A 19,297-nucleotide genomic window follows, 5' to 3' on the forward strand; every position below is an offset into this window, starting at 1 on the left:
TAATGATTTCTGAGTTACTACAACAAGCTAGACCGGGACTACATACTACGTCTACTACTACTACTACGAGTACTCGTACATACTACAATCCAAGGTGGATCGGTCCCGGCAGCGCAGCAGGTACAATGCAACAATTTGGCGGCAACTTATGACAGCCAGCCGATCGCAAATAAACCCAAATGGCCGGCACCAACTGATTCGCGTCCAGTGTGGGGCGCGAGAATTTATGCAGCTCTTTGGAGGCAGCGACGACGCGGCGGCTTTCGTGCGCATTTAAATTATGAATATTACCAAATGGGTCAATTGGAAATAAATATGCAACGGTTCGAGCGGGATAACCAGCAACAAGCAACCAATAACCATGAACCAACAACCAGGGTGCGGGCTGGTCTGGTCTGGCCTGGCCTATCCGTACGCAATGCCCAAATAGAGTTGTCTTTGTCGCAATTTCTCATTGAGCTGTCGTTGGAGTTGCCGTTGTGGTTACCTCCTTGTCCGTTGGCTTCGCCTTCATCTTCATCTTGCGAGCAGACTTTTCGCGTTCGATTCGAGGTCCTGCCACGCACATTCACATTCACATCCACATTGGGCGTTTCAATATCGCTCGTGCATCTAGTAATCTATGTGCAATTAGCGACGTACATCAGATTTAGTGTTCTGATTGCATTTGCCTCTCCGCATTATTGCTCGTAAATAAATGATATACTCGTACTCGTAGCATTTGAAAGTCTGCCTCATCGAGCGGTTGCGGAAAAGCGATGTTATTTAATTACCCATTGAATGCAAATGCGTTTGGGGAGTGGAAAATGTTGTACACGAGAGACAAAATGACTATTGATGATACGCCAATCTAATCAGTTGCCAGTGTCGAATCGTACGAATTGGTCATTAGAACCATCTATTTCTTATTTAGCATTATACCCTGTAATCGATAAAGCCATCGATCGTATTGGAAACATGGCAGTTGGGCAGTCCACACTAGACATAGATGGGCAAGCATATATACTCCCATTATTTTATATATAGTAAGCAAGTATGTCTGCCATAGAAACGATCGGTTAAAAAAACCAAATTAGCTGCAAAACTTTTTAAAACATTTGGATTTAGTACGAGTGTATATAATGCATAGCCGAAGAAGACTTGATCACATGTCTGCCCATCTGTCGAACTCGGAAAGTACATATAAGCGAAAGCTGGAATCATTAAACTTGTTATTCATATTCTCTTAAGCCTGAAACAATAACTTCCAATTATTTACTACAATTTTGCATACAATATACATATATTTCTATTTATGTTTTATTTTTTTATTTTTACTATTTTTAAAGACAAAAAGTAAATTTATTTAGGCATAATAAAAATTGTTATTATATCTTACTTATTTCCCATATGTTAGGTTAAAGTATAACTTATTTGATTTATATATTCCGGCTCATCGGAAAAGTGTATTCTTTTAAGTCTTCTTACTGCTAGGCTATTATCTGTTAGATTTGATTACATGTTTTTTTTTCCTGGTTGTTAAGCCTATGCATGTATTTTTTACTAAATTTAGTTATTTATTCACATAAGGACTTCCTAGATCTTTGTGTAAGCATGCATTTGAAACGTAAAAAGGGGCATTACCTATGGATCTCAATGTTTTTGATTGGAAGCGTTGAAGAATTTCAATTTTGTAGTTGCAATATCCCACCGTTATATGGCATATGTCCACAAAAGCTATATTTATTTCTTTATGACAAATATCTGTCAAGATCATAAGCATATAACATAACATAAAAACATACGGGATATATATTCAGATATTAAAAAGAAAAACAATAAAAATAAAAAAAACAAGAGAGAACGCTACAGTCGAGCAAGCCCGACAGTTTAATACCCTGTACCCAGGTAAACTTCCGTCACTGAGCTATATGCGCCCATAGCAGCAGCAAAAAGAGGAAGAAGAAGAGCGAACTTGTTGCTGCAGTTTGTGGGGGTTCTACTGGCGAGAATTTGTTTCGCTAATAACTTTTCTTAGAATTGACCGAATTGAATAAAATTTTGAACAACAGTAGAAAATGATATATAAATTATGTGTGCAAAGTTTGATTTAGGTAGCATTTGAAATGTGGACGCTATTGACGAAATTCTGCAGCGGGGGAAGGGGGGGAAAATTAAAAAAAAAAAAATAAACTCGTCCTTACTCGGACCTAGGAGAATCTGGATGCCAACTTTGGTTATTCTAGCTTTTATAGTTTCTGAGATCCTCGCGTTCATCCAGACGGACAGACCCTTTTTACCCTACGGGTACAGGGTATAAAAATTAAATAGAATTACAATAATTTTTTATACTCTGTACATGAAATGTACAAGAGTATATTAGGTTTGCGGGAGCTGAAAAATGTAACAGGCAGAAGGAGGCGTGGCAGACCCCACAAAGTATATATATTCTTGATCAGCATGACGAGACGAGTCGATCTAGCCCTGTCTGTCTGTCTGTCCGTCTGTCCGTCTGTCCGTCTGTCCGTCCGTATGAACACCTGGATCTCAGAGACTATAAGAGATAGAGACACCAAATTTTGCACGAAGATGCGTTATGTGTATATTCTATACGAGTTTGTTTTATTTTTTTGATTTTCCCCCCCACTTCCCCCCTATGGGGGTTTTCCCGATTTTCCATTCGTATAATCGCCTATATCTCGGAGACTATAAGACCTAGGAACACCAAATTTTAGTCCCAGATGCCTTATGTAAATACGCAGAAAATGTATATTTTGGAATTCCCCTCCCTCCCCCCACTACCCCGCAAATCGTAACTCCCGTAATTCTTGGAATTTCGAACTAAAATTTTGGAAATACCCCCAGTTAGTTATTATGTGTCCGTATGCCAAATTTCATTATGTTAGACCGATTTAACAAGAAGTTATAGCCATAAATATATTTGCTGATGCAGCGCTGCTGCAGCGCTGCTCTAGCGCTGCCCGCGGCTGTTGTTGATGTTGCTGTTTGGTTGACTGCGAAAATGCTTACACAGACACGAATTGATGCGCATAGGCATACATACACTCACACAGACGCAATTGCTATGTAAATGTGCAATTATACACCCTTTACGTGAGTTCGAATACCGAGAGAGGTAAAATCGATCAAATTTTTTTTTTTATTTTCTTTTTTTTTTTTATTTTCTATAATTATTGTAAACATATGTACAGAGTATTTCAAAGTCGGGACACCCGACTTTAGCTTTTTTACTTGTTTTAAAATAGTAAAGATCTTAAACAGCAACAAAAAATATTATTCACACCTTAAGAAATGAAGGATGCATGATTTAATTGAACTGACAGAGCTCTCATGGCCAATTGATTACAGTTGCTACATAGAACCCGAAACGAACTGTGCAAAGCGTAGTTGGTGGTACAGCGATTAAAGCTTAATGGAGCAAACAATTTGTAGTATGTCTATATAGAGGCGAACCTGGTTTTCGGCCTATCAGCCAGGACATTCGTTGTGACTTCGTAAATATGACTTATCCATGTAGGTCTGCGATCAAGATGCAAGCCAAGATACTTCACAGAGCGGCTTTGTGGAATTGCTGAGCCGTTAAGTAGGATAAGTTAATAAAATAAATAAATAACTTATCCATTAATTCCAAATTATAAAATGAATATAAGTATCATACAATACCACATTTCTTTCATCGTCATGTCAATTCATCACAGAATACCTTTTTCCATTCTTAAATACAATTTCCTGCAGACATGCTGTTATCCGTTTGTGCGCCAATTATTTTTTTGCTACAGGTCCAACCATTTGTTATTCTAAATATAAATTAGCAAAATTTTTGTCCAATTCGCCAAATTAGCAGCCCGCAGTGCTCCATAAATATGACATTTTATGGAAGCTACAAATGGGATTACGACACCAGACGCGTTGCAGGCAACAGCGCCGGCAATTTGACGAACGTCATCAAAAATTTTACGATGCTCTTATGAACCAACCGAATAAAAATTATACGCCACATAAAGCTGATGACTGATCCGGGGCCAGATATTGTGAAAGGGGAGCCGAAACGAGCAGGTAAACAAAGTCGGGAGTAGCGGCCACTGCAACGAGCCGCCATAATAAAACAGCTAGGGCCGGGTTTTGAGGGATCCGATACGGCTGTGGCCTGTAGCCTGTGGCCAGCAGCTGATGGAGAGAAATCAAGAAATGAAATAATAATAAATTCTGCAGTGTAAATTACTTGGTTCGTCGTAAAAGAAAATATGCAAATCGATTGCATTAATTTAATAATGATGTCAATAATTTGGTTGCCAAGCAGAACTCAGCAGGGCCGGTTATTTGTTATTGCAAAAAAAAAAAAAAAAAACCCACAAAGGTTTGTCAGACAACTGGCGAATAAATAAGGTACCAACTTTTATGGGAGAATTGGAAAAGGGTTGAACCTGGCGCTCATTTGACGAATGAACTGGACGCGAACTGTAATCCGCAGTCTGACAAGGAGGAAACGCCCCTAATAATGGAGCTTGCAAAGGAATACTAAAACAAATAGAGGGCCATACTGAACATTCAAAGCTATAGATGCTGTCTTCGATTCTATTAGTCGATACTATCACAATTTGTAGGTCTTCTTCATGGATAGGTGCTATATGGAATTCTAAATGGAATGATATAAAGATAAAGCTATAACAAGACATTTCCCCTTTTCTAAACAAGAAAACAAGTAGTTATTTAAGAGATATTTCTAACTGAAAATTAGAATGACATTTTTTATGTAGTTGCAGTTTTTATTGATATTTTTTCAGTAGAGATAGGCTCATTTTCTTATAACCTCGTAATACAATGGTTCCTCTTCATAGACCCATTGGTAGTGGCTTCATTACCTTTAATATAATACTTTATTTTATATTATATTATAATTTAAATCATAGTTTTTGTATATGAATCAATAGCACTATTTGTTGAGTTACTAAATAAAATAAAATTAGGAAAAAACATAGCGCCGATCAGCCAGCGCTTGTCATGATTCTTAAATTACTTGCGAGAATTATATTAGTCCGCAATTCCTAAGAATAATTCGCATAAATCACAAAAAGCCTGTCGATTGTCAGAACTCCCAGAATTAGAAGTTGGTTATTAATTATTTGTGTATTAATAAGTATTGTTTCTTTGACATTATTAGAACGTCAAGTTTTGGGGTATATTCCACTCAATTCCAACTGCAATTCCAGCAATATATTTCCTAGTTCTGTAGCAGATCTCCAGGACATATCAGGACATACCAATAATTATGTTTTCCCAATAAGGGTAGTCGGGTTCTAGCTACCACTAGCTGTATGAACTTTTGAAAACAGGCTGGGCTTAACCCACAATGACTTCTGAAAAGGTTGCATTTTCCTTCCTGTCAGAACTTAAAAAAGGTGTTCAAATTATAAAATTATTATTAGTAATTTTTCAGTGAAACCTACTATTATATTATACTTATTTTCTTATGTTGGTTTGTTATTTTATTTAGGCTGTTAAATTAAAAACAGGTTAGTTAGATTTTTTTCTGTTTATTTTTTATTTATGGAGCATAAACGTCATGACATACTATACTTATTGAATCGAAGGACTTTGTGTACAAATTATTTGCGAATATATACATACACGTAATTTCTCTAACACTGACTTTTGATAGTCGATATAGTTTCTAAGGCAGCTATATAAAATAATGATCATTTATAGGGTTCTGTGTGAAGATAAGTCAAGTGCTCACAATTAATTTGAAGTGCCTAGAAAATGTTCTTGATATTCATGTGGACGGAAATAAGAATAGTCGTCTCATTACACTGATCATATATATCGATAAAAAAATGTATATCGGTAATATGGGGACTTTTTCTGCCTGTTTTCATACATCCTTGCCCTTTTACCCCGCGGATAGATAGTATAAGAAAATGTTGGTGAATGAAACTGGAGAATAATAAGTCTAATTTACTTCTGATTTAATTGCCCAGACTGTAGTTTAATCAATAAATACGCATAGTTTGCAACACTAATTAGTCTGATTTTTTTTAAAAGCATTATTCCTTTCGGTCTCATATCGAGCCTGTTCGAATAAATTAGAAATTTCATTTAGTCTTTAGCGGCAGTCGTTGTGAGCTGAAAAACAAGAAAATCAAATTTTCTTCAAAAAAAAAAAGTGTTCAAGTGAGATTTTGCAGCTTTAGAGTAACTTTTCAAGGGTCGAGTTGAAATGAGTCGTCGTCGGCGCTTGCAGGACGAGCGGGACAGCCCCAGGAGCTGCAAACGCCAGCGTTGCCTCGAGCACGACAACGCTCTGGCCGGCACCATTGAGCGCATGATGGTCAAGTTGAGCGATGACACGGACAATCTGATAGAGTTTCGTCTGGAGGAGCTCATTTACTTTGTGGACGATCAGCTGGAGAGCTACAAGTTGGACATTTTGCGCATTCTGGTCGAGTGCGTGGAGACGTATCCCATGCAGAGCAGCGCCTACGCCACCTTAGTGGGTCTGCTCAACGAGCGGGACTATGAGTTTGGAGGCGAGTGTCTGATGCACATGAGCATGCGATTTAAGCGGACTCTGCAGCAGTGCGAATGGGACAAGGCACAAGGCCTACTGTTCTTTCTGGCCGGCCTAATCAACGCCAATGTGGCAACAATTAGCTCGCTGCTGCATCTGCTAAACGCCCTGTTGATGGTGTGCGATGAGACGGATACTCCGCAGTTGCGTCGCGACTGGTTTGCGCATGCAGTGCTCTCCACACTGCCCTTCATTGGACGTGAGCTGTACGAGAAGAAGGAGTCGGCCCTGCAGGCGCTCATTTTGCGCCTTAAGCTGTATATGGAGCGTCGCTCCAATGCCCATGGGGCACTGCTCAGCGTGTGGACAACAACAGCAGCCACAATGGACACCTCACAGCCCGAGTATCTGGATCTACTGTGGCAGCAAGTGTTGAAGTTACAGAGCAACAACTGGATGGAACAAATGCTGACGCGTCCCTATCTGACGTTCGATGAGCGTCTGACTGAAGCCTTGCAACACAACTTGCCACCATTGCGGGCCCCCGCCCACGAGCCCAACTGCAAATATAACGCACCCCTGGTCACATTTCATTTGTTTGAATCCAGCGGAGGAGATGGCGCCCAAGTCGCCCCTAATCTGCCCGATCTGCTGAGTATTGAGCGTCACCTGCTGGAGTCTCAAATATTGGAGATATTGCAAGTTTATCATCTGGAGCGTAAAATTTGCGCGGAGCGTTTAATCAGTTTCTGCGCTGCCCAGCCCGCCTGGACCGTCGAGCACTGTGTTGTGGAGATTATAGTGGGGCAGCTGCTGGAGTTGCCTAAATCCTTGCATCTGACCATCAACTATGGCGTTATTCTCATTGAGCTGTGCCGGTCGAAGCCCTTGCAATGGAGTCCAGTTCTGACACAGGCCATTCACATACTCTTCCAGCGTGTGGACAACATGCGGGTGGCCTGTTTTGATAGGTTCGTCAATTGGTTCTCGCATCACTTGAGCAACTTTCGTTACGAGTGGAACTGGCTGGAGTGGAAGAGTGCCACTGAGGTGAAGTCCATCGATCAGCCGCGGGCCAAATTCTTGCAGCAGCTCCTGCAAAAGTGCTTGCGGTGCGTACCAGTAATTTGCATATTTATCTTTAAAGTAGTATTTTGCTCCTCAAGATAGATAGATCAATATATTTCTTAGCCGACTTCTACTATATATGAAGTATGAAGCATCTGGTATGGCTCACCAAGCTATGAAATGTTTAGTGTGTAAAGTTTTTATCGACCTGAAAATAGAAGATGGATCTTACATCATATACTTTCATAGTAAGGGTAGATGATTATGATATTAACTTTCATTTTCCGCCTTGACTACGGATTTGCTATGATCAAGTTAAAATGTTAATTCGAAGCTCCTGCAGTTTTTAGAGCATTTGTAAGCAAAGTAATGAGGCAGTAGTGAGGCTGGATCTACTCTCTTTAGAGATCAGTGCGGCTAGAATTGTTGTATTGCTGAGAATGCGAGAAATAAGGAGATATTTCGGCCTCCCTGATGGGCTCCAATTAGGTTGATAATTGTTGAATTTTCCCCATTTACTGAGATACATTTAATGATTGATTTTGCTTTCCATATTTGCGAATCTAAATATTGAACACCAACAGCTGCGATAATTCATATGGCGCCTTCCCGCAGCCTCTCCTATTATCAGCATGTGCAGGACATGCTGCCAGCCTGTTTCGCGCCTTTGCTTCCCGAGGTGCCGGAACCGTGTTTCAAGTATATTGACGTACTGTTGCCGGGGGCTGAGCTGGCCAAGCACTTGCTTGACGCCATCCGCAACAAATGCAATCCAGAGATAGTCGGTGGGCTCCTCGAGGCGGCCATTGAGCACAGCCCGATGTTAAAGATCGATGTGCTCGTGCAGACATTGCTGCATTTGGGTTCGAAATCATTTACCCACACCAATGCCATGTTTTTCAAGTTTCAACCAGTGCTTAAGGTGAGTTATTGGAACCATCTTTCACTTCTGTGGATACATTCATACCTATATATAGATGTTGGCCGAGGACGAAGCTTCACAGCATGCCATACTTTCGGCCGTTTTTGAACTCTGGGCCAACAATGAACAGCGCAAGCTGCTGTTGGCTGAGAAGCTTTTGCGCATGAAAATAATTGAGGATAGCGCCATGCTTTCTTGGATCTTTTCCCAGCATCTAAAACCGGAACTGACCAAAATGTATTTGTGGGAATTGCTGAGCTTCATCATACGGTTCAATAGCATTGTGCTGGAGAAGACTGATGAAGTGGACGAGGTATCCAAGAATCTAAAGTTGAAGACATTACTTTTGACCATTATACGGCATTTTGTGCGGATCTTGTCCGAGCACGAACAGCAGCAGGGCGACCAGCAGTCGGACTATTGGTTTGATTGGGTTTTGGGTCGAATGCAGGAACTTCTGTTTAACCATTGGACTGATGCTGCGCTCTTTGAGGATGAGCTCAAGGCGATTGTGTCAAACGAGCATGTAGTTCCACGCGTACGCATAATGGTTCGGGAATTTTTTGATTTTATTGAATGAAGTGTTTGATATTTTAAAATAAATGAAATACAATAAATGTGTTGAAAACATTATGCCTTAAGCAATATTCTTTAATGCCATTATTTATCTATTTATCAATTCATCAACAAACAAAGCTATTGATGTAAAATAAATTAATACAATAGATAGTTGAACTAAATAAAAAAGCATATGGAAATTACAAAAATATCTAGTAACGAATCCGACTCAATGCCATACGGTCAGCCAATTAAAATTGTAAAATATTTAAATAATTACAAAAAGTTTAATGATAAGCTCAAAGGTGGATAAATTATTATAAATTAAAATATTTAACAAAATTTAATGAAGAGTTAAAAAGAATAGTGATTCCCTTCCTGGTGGAGTCAATAAAAAAGCACACAAGTAAAATTAAATTGAAATAATAAATAACAACCAAAATTTAATTAATAACTAAAAGGTGGAGAATAAATGCCTCGGTGTGGTCAATAAAATATTAAATTAAATTACTTAAGTCCTAAAAACAACTTAGTCGGTGGGGTCAATGAAAAATCAAAAACAAGTAAAATTAAATTCAAATAATAATAAATTAAAATAGTTTAATAATTAACAAAAATTAAATTTTAGCTAAAAGTTCAAGTTCAATCAAAATAAGTAAAATGAAATTAAAATAAGAATAAATAAAAATAGTTAAATAATAAAATTAAATTAAATTTTAGCTAAAAGGTGAAGAATCACTGACCCGGTGGGGTCAATGAAAAATCAAAAATAAAGTAAAATTAACAGAAAATAAATTAAAATAATTATAAATTAAAATATTTTCTTTCTGCCTGTTACAAACTTTGCACAAACCTAATATACCCGTTTTACCCTACAGGTACAAGGTATAAAAAGTGGAGGATTACTTGCCCGGTGGGGAAAAGTTTATTAGCCAGTCCGGCAAGCTATTGTATTCGTCTGCTCCTCCTATATAGTAATGATCTTATGAAACTTCAATCCGATGTTTCGTAAACATAATTTAATTTAATTAGTAGCTAAAAAGTGGAGGATTACTGACCCGGTGTGGGGAAATTTATTCGTTTATTTATTATATTCGTTTGCCCTTCCTAAATATTAGTAATCTCATGAAACTTCAATCCAAATTCCTTAAACATGTATTAAATTCTTTATTAATAAACAATACTACATTAATATATGACTTGTAGTATGTGTAGCAAGAAAACCGATAATCGTGCGCTCGCATCATTAACTTCCTCATCTCTGCTCGTAGTGCAAAATAATCATCAACTGCACTCGTTGACATGAGTTGCGTGTGCTGTGCTGTGCTGGGTTCTGGGTGCTGGATGCTGGATGCTGTTCATGTTGGTGTTGCGGCCTGTCACAATTGAAGTTTATTGCGTCTGTATAGCGTGCACGTGCTCTCTCTCTCTCTCTCTCCCGCTCTCTCTTGCTGCCCCATTCCCCCATTTTCCCCCACCCGCGATGCTAAATGTAAAAGTGTCATTTTCGCCATATGTGTGCGCGATGAACGATGCGTCGTTGTCGTCGTCCTCCGCATCCACAATCGGTAGCGATGATGTTATTGTTTGCTGTTGCTGTTGTCGTTGTTAATAATGTCAGCAGTACAATTGCAGCAACAAGAACAACAACAGCGTTGGCAGCAGTTGGCAGAGCTGCCTGCCTGCCGTTGAAATTTATACAAACGAGGCCCATGTCTGAGGTTAAATACGAAAAACATAACAATACAAATTCGCACACGCAGCCAACTATATACACACATACACACATACACACACGCACATATGTACCTTCTGATGGACCTTATGTACATTTATATGTATGTGTGTGTGCGTGGAGATGAGTGGGTGGTTGTGTGCATGGGCGGGTGTCAAAGCATTTGGCGCTGCTGTTGATGGCATGGATAGGATGCCGCGATGGTTTTATTCGTCTAACGACAAGAACAATATTGGCTTATTGGCTGGGTGGCTATTCCTGGATGGTGTGTGCTTTCGTCCTGTTTACATGGGTAGTTTAAGTTAGTTTTATTAACATTCAAAATGTGTCTGACAAGTGATGGCTATAATACGTTTGTGGATTAATTTTAATTGTAATTTAAGCCACTCATTCATTGTATATCATTTAAGCCACCCAAGTTTTGACAATGAACTCAAATAATGCAATACAGCCAATGCAGAGAATTTTGGTCATTATCTCTTTCCAATATTTAATTTTTAATTACTGAATTAATTGTAATTTTGATTCAAACCAGTCATTCATTGTATATCATTTAAGCCATCCGAGTTTTAACATATACACTCTTTTCAATATTTAATTATTGTGCCTTTCTAAATGTAATCAATAGCTTTAAAAATAAATACTCGTATACCCATTAACCCCTTTACAAGGTATAAGTGCACGGAACTGCTTGTTGTAACAACTGCTTGGGTGTGGTCCATTTATATGACCTGAGAAGTTTTTTTTTCGATGGAAATTAAAACGGTTCTATAGGAAAAATAATAACAGGATAAGTTAACTAAACTGACAGTCAGTAAACTTACACGGCAGTAAAATGTCCTCTACCCAAAACAAAAAAAAATCCGCGTTTTGAAAAAAAAAAGAAAAAGGAACCGCCGTTTAAAATAAAAGGAGTAGTACTCAAGAACAGTAAAATAAATGAAAAATAAATGAAATGAGCTCTGCATACTAGGCTTTGTTAATGTCGACTTGACCGTTTCCAAAATCCAGAAGTTCATCTTGTCATGATTAAATAGAATATATACAAGTGGGAACGTATGGATATTTCTTACTACGAAAATTGTATTACTTAATGAAACTTTAAATCTTAGTATATGCGTACTTTCCGATCTTTTATTAAAAAAATCAGTTTTTAAGTATCTGCTTTTGTTACCATTGGCGCTCACAAAAATTCGATATTATTATAATATCTTGTAAAATTTATTATAAATAAAAACATGTTTTCTATACAAAAATCAAGTGGTGATCTGAAACCATTTATCTATTAATCCGCGCTTATTTTATGGGTATTACAAGATTATTAAGCTCAATAAACTTTTGCTCTTTTCAGTGAAGGGTATAGATGTGTAAGGCTCTATTTCTGATATTATAACTATACAAGTATATTACCAGATTTATAAAATTTGCTTAGTTTCCAAACTGATTATTCCACCCGCGCTCGCTGCCAGTTCGCAATTCTAGCGATATGTTGTGGCTGTGAGTGATAAACGCACATTTGTTTAACAATTAACGTGTTTGCAGCACATGCAACTTTATTTATGCCCTGAATAGTCGATAGAGTTGTGGGCGGGCAAGCGTCCATAAAAGGACGCGATCTCGGTTGTCATTAAGTTTTTTTTACTGCTAATTAGTTTTACTTTACTTTGAGGATGCTTTGGGAATAGCGTACTTGAGATTCATGATATTTGCCATAATCGTGCATATAGAATTGTCGAAATATACTTTTAGATATAAACAAAAAACATCTACATACAAGATATGTTTAGCAATTCATAGAAAACTATCAATGAGGAATTCATTAAGTTATTTATAAACTTTAAAAAACAATTAAAATGTGAATAAAAATTTAAATTGTAAAAAAGTAATGATAAATGATATGATAAATGATAATGATAAATAAATAAAAATAATAATAATAATGAACCTAAAAAACGTGGCTAAATCTAAAAGTTTCTTTAACTTGGAGAGGGGGAGGTCGTACTGATATAAAATTGTGTTGTGTAAAGCTTGCGAATTTTGGACAGTATTGGCGGCATTCTATAGCTCGCCTTGTTTAAGGATAGAAAAAGTATTAGCAAAAACAAAATATAGATTACTTTAAATAAATTCTAGAGTGCCCATCAGGGACTATTAGAGGAAGAACCAATATGTATATATTAAATAGAGTTTATCATATTAGTATAAGCACATAGATATATATTTAATTGGCATAAAGCAACAACAACAAAAAAATGATAGAAAAAGTATACATATGTTCATACATATTAGGTGGGTGCTCTTTTAGGGTATATAGTATAACGACTATAAAAATAATGCTCAACAAAGAGTACAGCTGCTGACACAACAAATTAATCTTAATTCTCCAGATCTACTCACTTCTTCAGCTCGTTGTTACTATTTTCTTTGAGTGCTATGATATTTGTCAACTATAATAAAAGGCGACTTAAGACTGTTGCTCTCCTGATTTTGGATTTGTTTTTCTCATCTTACGAAAGATTTATTTGCTGACTAGAATAAATAATAAATGTAATAATTGTTATTATAATTTTCGTTTTCTGCATCATCAATTGGATTATTTATTTTAATTAAAATATAATAAAAATTCTAATCAACGAGAACATTCTTGTCTTTCCCAGATCATCGAGGATGAATGTCGATGACTTGGACGACACGCATTTATGCATCAAATGCAATGCCACTATAGTGGGTCTGGAAAAATACATTGAGCACCGGAAGCAGAACTGCCTAGCAACTACGGGGCATGTGGGGGGCAGTGTGGGGCTGGCAAAGTCTGTGGCAAGGCCGATGCCGCTGCCGACAACTACAATCCAGGAGTCCAACTCTGTGACTGTGTCGCCCCCAATCATAAGTCGCTCAAGTCTAGATCATACCTACGATGGCTTTCATTTTACAGAGCCCGAGGCACCAAGCAGCTATTTGCGCAAAACTGCGGCCAGTCATGGTGGCAAGACCTCAAAATCCCTGACAGACGCCTACGATTTGACTTTGGGAGCCGATGTCTTCTTCTCATCACTACAACTGCAGAGCGTACAGGGAGGAAAGACAGGAAGCGCGCGACACGAGCGTCACAAATCCCGGAGTGCAGATCAGTCGGATGAGCAGCGGGATGAGCTTCCCTGGCATCGCAATGCCCAGGCCTGCACAGATACGCTGATGAAGGCGGTGCGGGAAATCGGCGAGTCCAAGAAGCACGACGAAACTGTATTCAAGCCGCTCAAATTTGTGCACGACTCCCCGGAGGAGAGTGAAGATGAGCAGGCCGGCTACGATGAGGGCGAACTCTTCGAACCCGAAGCCGAAGCGGATGCAGAAGACGATGACGACGACGGAGATGCTGATGCAGATGGAGATGTCGATGCGGATGCGGATGTGGATGGTGATGGCGGTTATTCGTTGCGGCATTCGCCGCCTGCTGTACCAGCCGAGCACACAGGTGGCAAATGGAAACCGGAGCATCGACCCCAACTACACGTAGTCACGCACATGCAGCGCATTTCCCCCAACTGGGACGAGCACGTGGACGAGCCAGGCGAGGAGCATCCGCCCGAGGAGCACACACGCGGTAAATGGGTGCCGGGCAGCAAAATGTTGGAATACCGCGAGAACCTAATCGATCTGACCCGACTGAGCCAACCGAGCACCTATTGGTGCAACATTTGCTGTCGCAAGCTCAACAGTTGTGCCAACTACGAGCAGCACTTGAAGACCGGCTACCATCGACGACGCGCCGACGGCGAACGTCAACTGGAACAGGCCAAGCTGGGCGGTACCTTGCGCATTGGCGAGAATTTCGACTTCGAACGGGAGGAGGAGGCAAAGTCCGAGGTGCCGCAACAGCGTTGTCGTCGTCGTCATCGTCGGGCCAATTCGCTGCGCTGCGATCTCTGCCGTCATAACGTGCAACGTCATCTAATGGGCAAGCATCTGATCTCGCACTACCACTACCGCCGTCTCCAGCAACAGCAGACCGAGACCCGTCGCCAGAGCGCCCTGCACACAATACTCGAGCATATGCCTAGCATTGTGCTGCAGTCGCCCTTCCAGTGTCGACCCTGTCGCTTTTATTGCAACACTCAGTCCACGTTCCTCACCCACTGGCAGTCCGAAGCGCATCTGCAGCAGACCAGTCGGCTGAAGGACTTGAGGACGCACTTCTGGTGCAGCTACTGCCAGTACGAGTGCCCCAGCAATGAGGAAATGTTGTGCCACCTCCTAAGTGGCACACACGAGCAGGTTCTGCTCGCTCTCAATCGATCAGTGCCCATCTGCATTGGACAACGCCAGCCAGTAGTGTGTACAGTATGCGATCAGCACTTTATATCTAACATGGAACTGAGACAACATTTTACACGTGACCATGTGGGTCTCACAATTACGGGCAGTGCTGCTGACAACTACCAGTGCCGCTTCCGATGCGATCTGTGTGGAGAACCGCAGCGATCACGAATTGCGCTGCAACGGCACGAGAAGCGCATACATCGTTTAAACAAATACTATTGCGCCATTTGTCATCTGGATTTTGAAACAGCGCTCCAGGCGCGACGCCATCGCAATCAAATGCAGCACAAGCGAAAGGCCAATCGATTGAAGAGCAGAACAACAACACAAAGCAATGGTAATTACTCATTAAGCATTAATTCTGAATAAACACTTTCTAAAAAAAAAACTAAATAAAATGGAAATAATTTTCTATAACGCACACTCTAAAGTTCCCAAAGTATCTACCAAAAAGCTAATTACTTTGATTCGTTCCGACAGCCAGTATTTTATTTCTCACACAAGTACGTTTTAATATCTATTTAACGAACATTTTCGAATTTATTCAATGAATATACAAGTATAAGTACATAAGTACTTTCCAATATTTATTTAACGAACATTCTCCAATTTTCGAATGTTATTTAATTTATATTTTGCAATAAATCAAATTAAAAATTAATTATATTCTTATTTAAACAAACACAAAAATTGAAGAAAAATCGATAAAAACCATTAAAGGAGTAATTTATAGACAAAACAAAAATTCTTGAAAAAATGTGAAAAATTGAAAAACAAATTCTGTTCATTCAATCGCCATGAAACTTGACAGAATCATCCACTGAACTATTTTAAATATTGCCACAAAATTAGATCAAAATCGTTTGAATGGTTTCGGAGTCTTTAGGGAACATACATACTTCGATTTTTATCTATATGATGATATATTTCTAATTTCTCTAAATTTGACACTTTATTTATAAACTATTTAAATATTGCCACATCATTTGATAAAAATCGTGTGAGCGGTATCGGAGTCTTTAGGGAACATAAATGCACACTCAAAATTGGATCAAAATCGTTTGAGCAGTTTAGGAGTCTTTGGGGAACATACATTCCAATTTTATTTATATGATGATTTAATTCTAATTTCTCTAAATTTAACATTTTATTTATAAACTATAAACTAAACTAAACATTGCCACAAAATTGGATCAAAATCATTTGAGCGGTTTCGGAGTCTTTAGGGAACATACATATGTACAAACTTCCATTTTTGTTCTTATGATGATTTATTTCTAATGTTTTTTTTTTCAACTTAACATTTTATTTAAAAACTAGAAACAACAACTCAAAATGAACTGGAACACATGCTACGCGAGGTTCTGGACGAACCCAAAGAGCCCATCCCGAAGAAGACAGTTACTAGTCCGCCCGCGAAAAAGAGTCGCCAGCAATTGAAATGCGTCAATTGCCAACAAATCTTTGATACTCCGCAAAATCTTGCCCAGCATCGCGTCGAAGCACACGCCGCAGACAGTCATCCCTGTCCTAGTTGCGGAAGTAGCTTTCAGTCCGCACAGGCCTTAGGGCGTCATAGTCGCAGCTGTCAACCGATGGCTTCTACATCGGCGGCCGCTGCCGCAGTCAGAGCCCTCGACCCGGAAGAATCTGGTAGCAGCTCTAAGCTCCGACACTGCAGTGAGTGCAACTTCCGAACGCCGTATGAATCGGATTTGCTTTATCACCGCTTCTTTCACACACACGGCACTATTGGCAAGAGCGAGGTTCTCCAGTGCCCTTTGTGCCCCAAGGGATTCCGCAAGCACTCGCTGCGCGATCATTTGCGCAATCACACAAACGAACGCATATACGAGTGCACCGAGTGCCAGATGAAGTTTGTCCGGCGCCACAATCTCAAGAATCATATGGCAACGATGCATAGCCAATACACAAAGCGTGCCGTAACCAAGCCGCAAAAAAAGGAGCCCAAAGAAAAATTTCAATGCGGCACATGCGGCAAGATATTGTCCTCGAAGTGAGTACAACTCCGATTTTATTATCTGTACTGTACGATTATTTAAAGTGAAATAATTGTTCATCAAATATTGTGGTTTATATATTTAATGCCTTTGTCTTTTAAAGAAATTGATTTTAAATAACCTCTGATTTTGAATATCCCTCATTAGAACGAACTGTCCGATTAATATGATCCGAAAATTTGACCCTGTAATTGAGCGAGAGTTACAAATGGGACAAGCCTTTTTGTCCTTTAAGTTGGCAGCACTGTCGTTCTTCTTCTTTGCTTACATACATACAGTGACGAACAAAATTATTGGCACAGTTGGCACGCCTGACTTTCGCACAGTGTTTCTCCACTCACCATATTGATATTTAAATAAAACAAATTTTATTCATATAAATTGATCAATTTCCTACTAAAATTACTTTATTTCATTCATTTATATTTTTCCATTAATTTAAGAAAATTAAAAATATAAAAAAACAGCCGTTTTCGCCTGAACAAAATTATTGGCACACTTGGGTAATAGTGAACTATATTTTCAAAATTTCAACAATATGGCAAAATTTTTTTTCAAAACCCCGTTATGTTTATATTTGGAATGACATAGTTGTAAATGTTTGTGTTAAAAACCACGCAGTGCCTTTTTTTATAAGCAAAATCTCTAAGATTTTAACAAAATGAGCGGCAAACAAAAGGAAACCACTGAATCTCAGCGGAAAATAATTTTGTATTTGCATAATCAAGGCAAATCATATGCTGAGATTGGAGAAATTATGGATAGAAGCCGGTTTACCATTCGGAGCATTGTCCAGCGTTTTAAAGGAGCCTTAACATTGGAGAGTGCTAAGCACACTGGTCGACCCAAGGCTTTGACCGACCGGGAACGCACTGAGATCATCAGGAAGGTGAAGGTGAACCCAAAAATCTCTTCAACACAGATTGCAGCTCAGGTTAATAATGAATTTAGAAAAGATATTCACCCGATTACGGTTCGGAGGACACTGCACAAAGCTAAATACAAGTGCCGCGTTGCTAGAAGAAAACCACTTATTTCAAAAGTCAACCAGAAGAAGCGCTTAGCCTATGCAAACGAATATTTGAGTAAGCCGATGGACTTTTGGAACAATGTCATCTTTTCCGATGAAAGTAAATTCAACATTTTTCAATCTGATGGCCGCCAAACTGTTTGGAGAAAGCCTAATACGGAACTGGAAAAAAAAACATCGCTATGTCTGTAAAGCATGGTGGTGGAGGCGTCATTGTGTGGGGCTGCATGTCCGCTGGTGGTGTTGGCGAACTTGAATTTATAGAAGGAACTATGGACAAAAAGTATTATTTAGATATCCTTAAGAGAAATCTAAAAAAAAAGTGCCGAAAAGTTGAACATACCAGCCACGTTCACGTTTCAACACGACAATGACCCAAAGCATACGGCTTATGATCTGCGCATGTGGCGTGCACATCATGTAAAACATACTTTGCCGCATCCGCCCCAATCTCCAGGTCTAAACCCCATCGAACATTTGTGGGAAGAATTAGATAGACGTGTAAAAAAACGCGCTATATCTACAAAGGCCGAGCTGAAGGTGGCACTGGTGGAGGAGTGGCGCAATATTGGATCAGAAACCACTCCAAGTTTGGTTTCTTCGATGCCCAGACGCTTGGAAGCAGTCATTAAACATAAGGGCTTAGCCACAAAATATTAATTTATGTTTAAAAACGGTTATTTATGTTAATTTTAAGTATTTTTGGTTAAGTGTGCCAATAATTTTGTTCAGGCGAAAACGGCTGTTTTTTTATATTTTTAATTTTCTTAAATTAATGGAAAAATATAAATGAATGAAATAAAGTAATTTTAGTAGGAAATTGATCAATGTATATGAATAAAATTTGTTTTATTTAAATATCACCATATTTCATGGAGAAACACTGTGCGAAAGTCAGGCGTGCCAACTGTGCCAATAATTTTGTTCGTCACTGTATATAGACGTGTGTTTTCTTCGATTAAATTCTGTGTAAAGAATGGAATTTCTTTAGACGAAATTTAGAGAATGTTGAAAGAGATACTTGTACAATAAACAGGCTATATAAAAAAACACATTTAAAAATAGCATAAATGATTGAAAGAGGGTCGCAGAAACCGTCGCAGACGAACCATATCCAAGACGAACGAGAACAGCA

At 39.0% G+C, this 19,297-nt stretch overlaps 2 protein-coding genes across 2 annotated transcripts in view; both read left to right on the forward strand.

Annotated features, from left to right (window-relative positions):
- The window catches only part of LOC115626050 (zinc finger protein 585B), a 60,230-nt gene that overhangs the window by 18,908 nt on the left and 22,025 nt on the right, over positions 1 to 19,297 (forward strand). Inside the window, exons 2-3 of the mRNA XM_030521302.1 lie at positions 13,449 to 15,448; positions 16,432 to 17,128. Coding sequence (XP_030377162.1) covers positions 13,459 to 15,448; positions 16,432 to 17,128 — 2,687 coding nt within the window. The 5' untranslated portion in view covers positions 13,449 to 13,458. The remainder of the gene's footprint in view (positions 1 to 13,448; positions 15,449 to 16,431; positions 17,129 to 19,297) is intronic.
- LOC115626049 (nuclear cap-binding protein subunit 1-like) lies at positions 6,218 to 9,131 on the forward strand. The gene is made up of 3 exons (XM_030521301.1): positions 6,218 to 7,620; positions 8,192 to 8,498; positions 8,554 to 9,131. Exons 1-3 carry the CDS (start codon positions 6,218 to 6,220, stop codon positions 9,076 to 9,078), a joined length of 2,235 nt encoding a protein of 744 aa, XP_030377161.1. The 3' UTR covers positions 9,079 to 9,131.

The sequence above is a fragment of the Scaptodrosophila lebanonensis genome, unplaced genomic scaffold (assembly GCF_003285725.1).
Source record: "Scaptodrosophila lebanonensis strain 11010-0011.00,11010-0021.00 unplaced genomic scaffold, SlebRS2 tig00000080-arrow-pilon, whole genome shotgun sequence".
Taxonomy (NCBI): domain Eukaryota; kingdom Metazoa; phylum Arthropoda; class Insecta; order Diptera; family Drosophilidae; genus Scaptodrosophila; species Scaptodrosophila lebanonensis.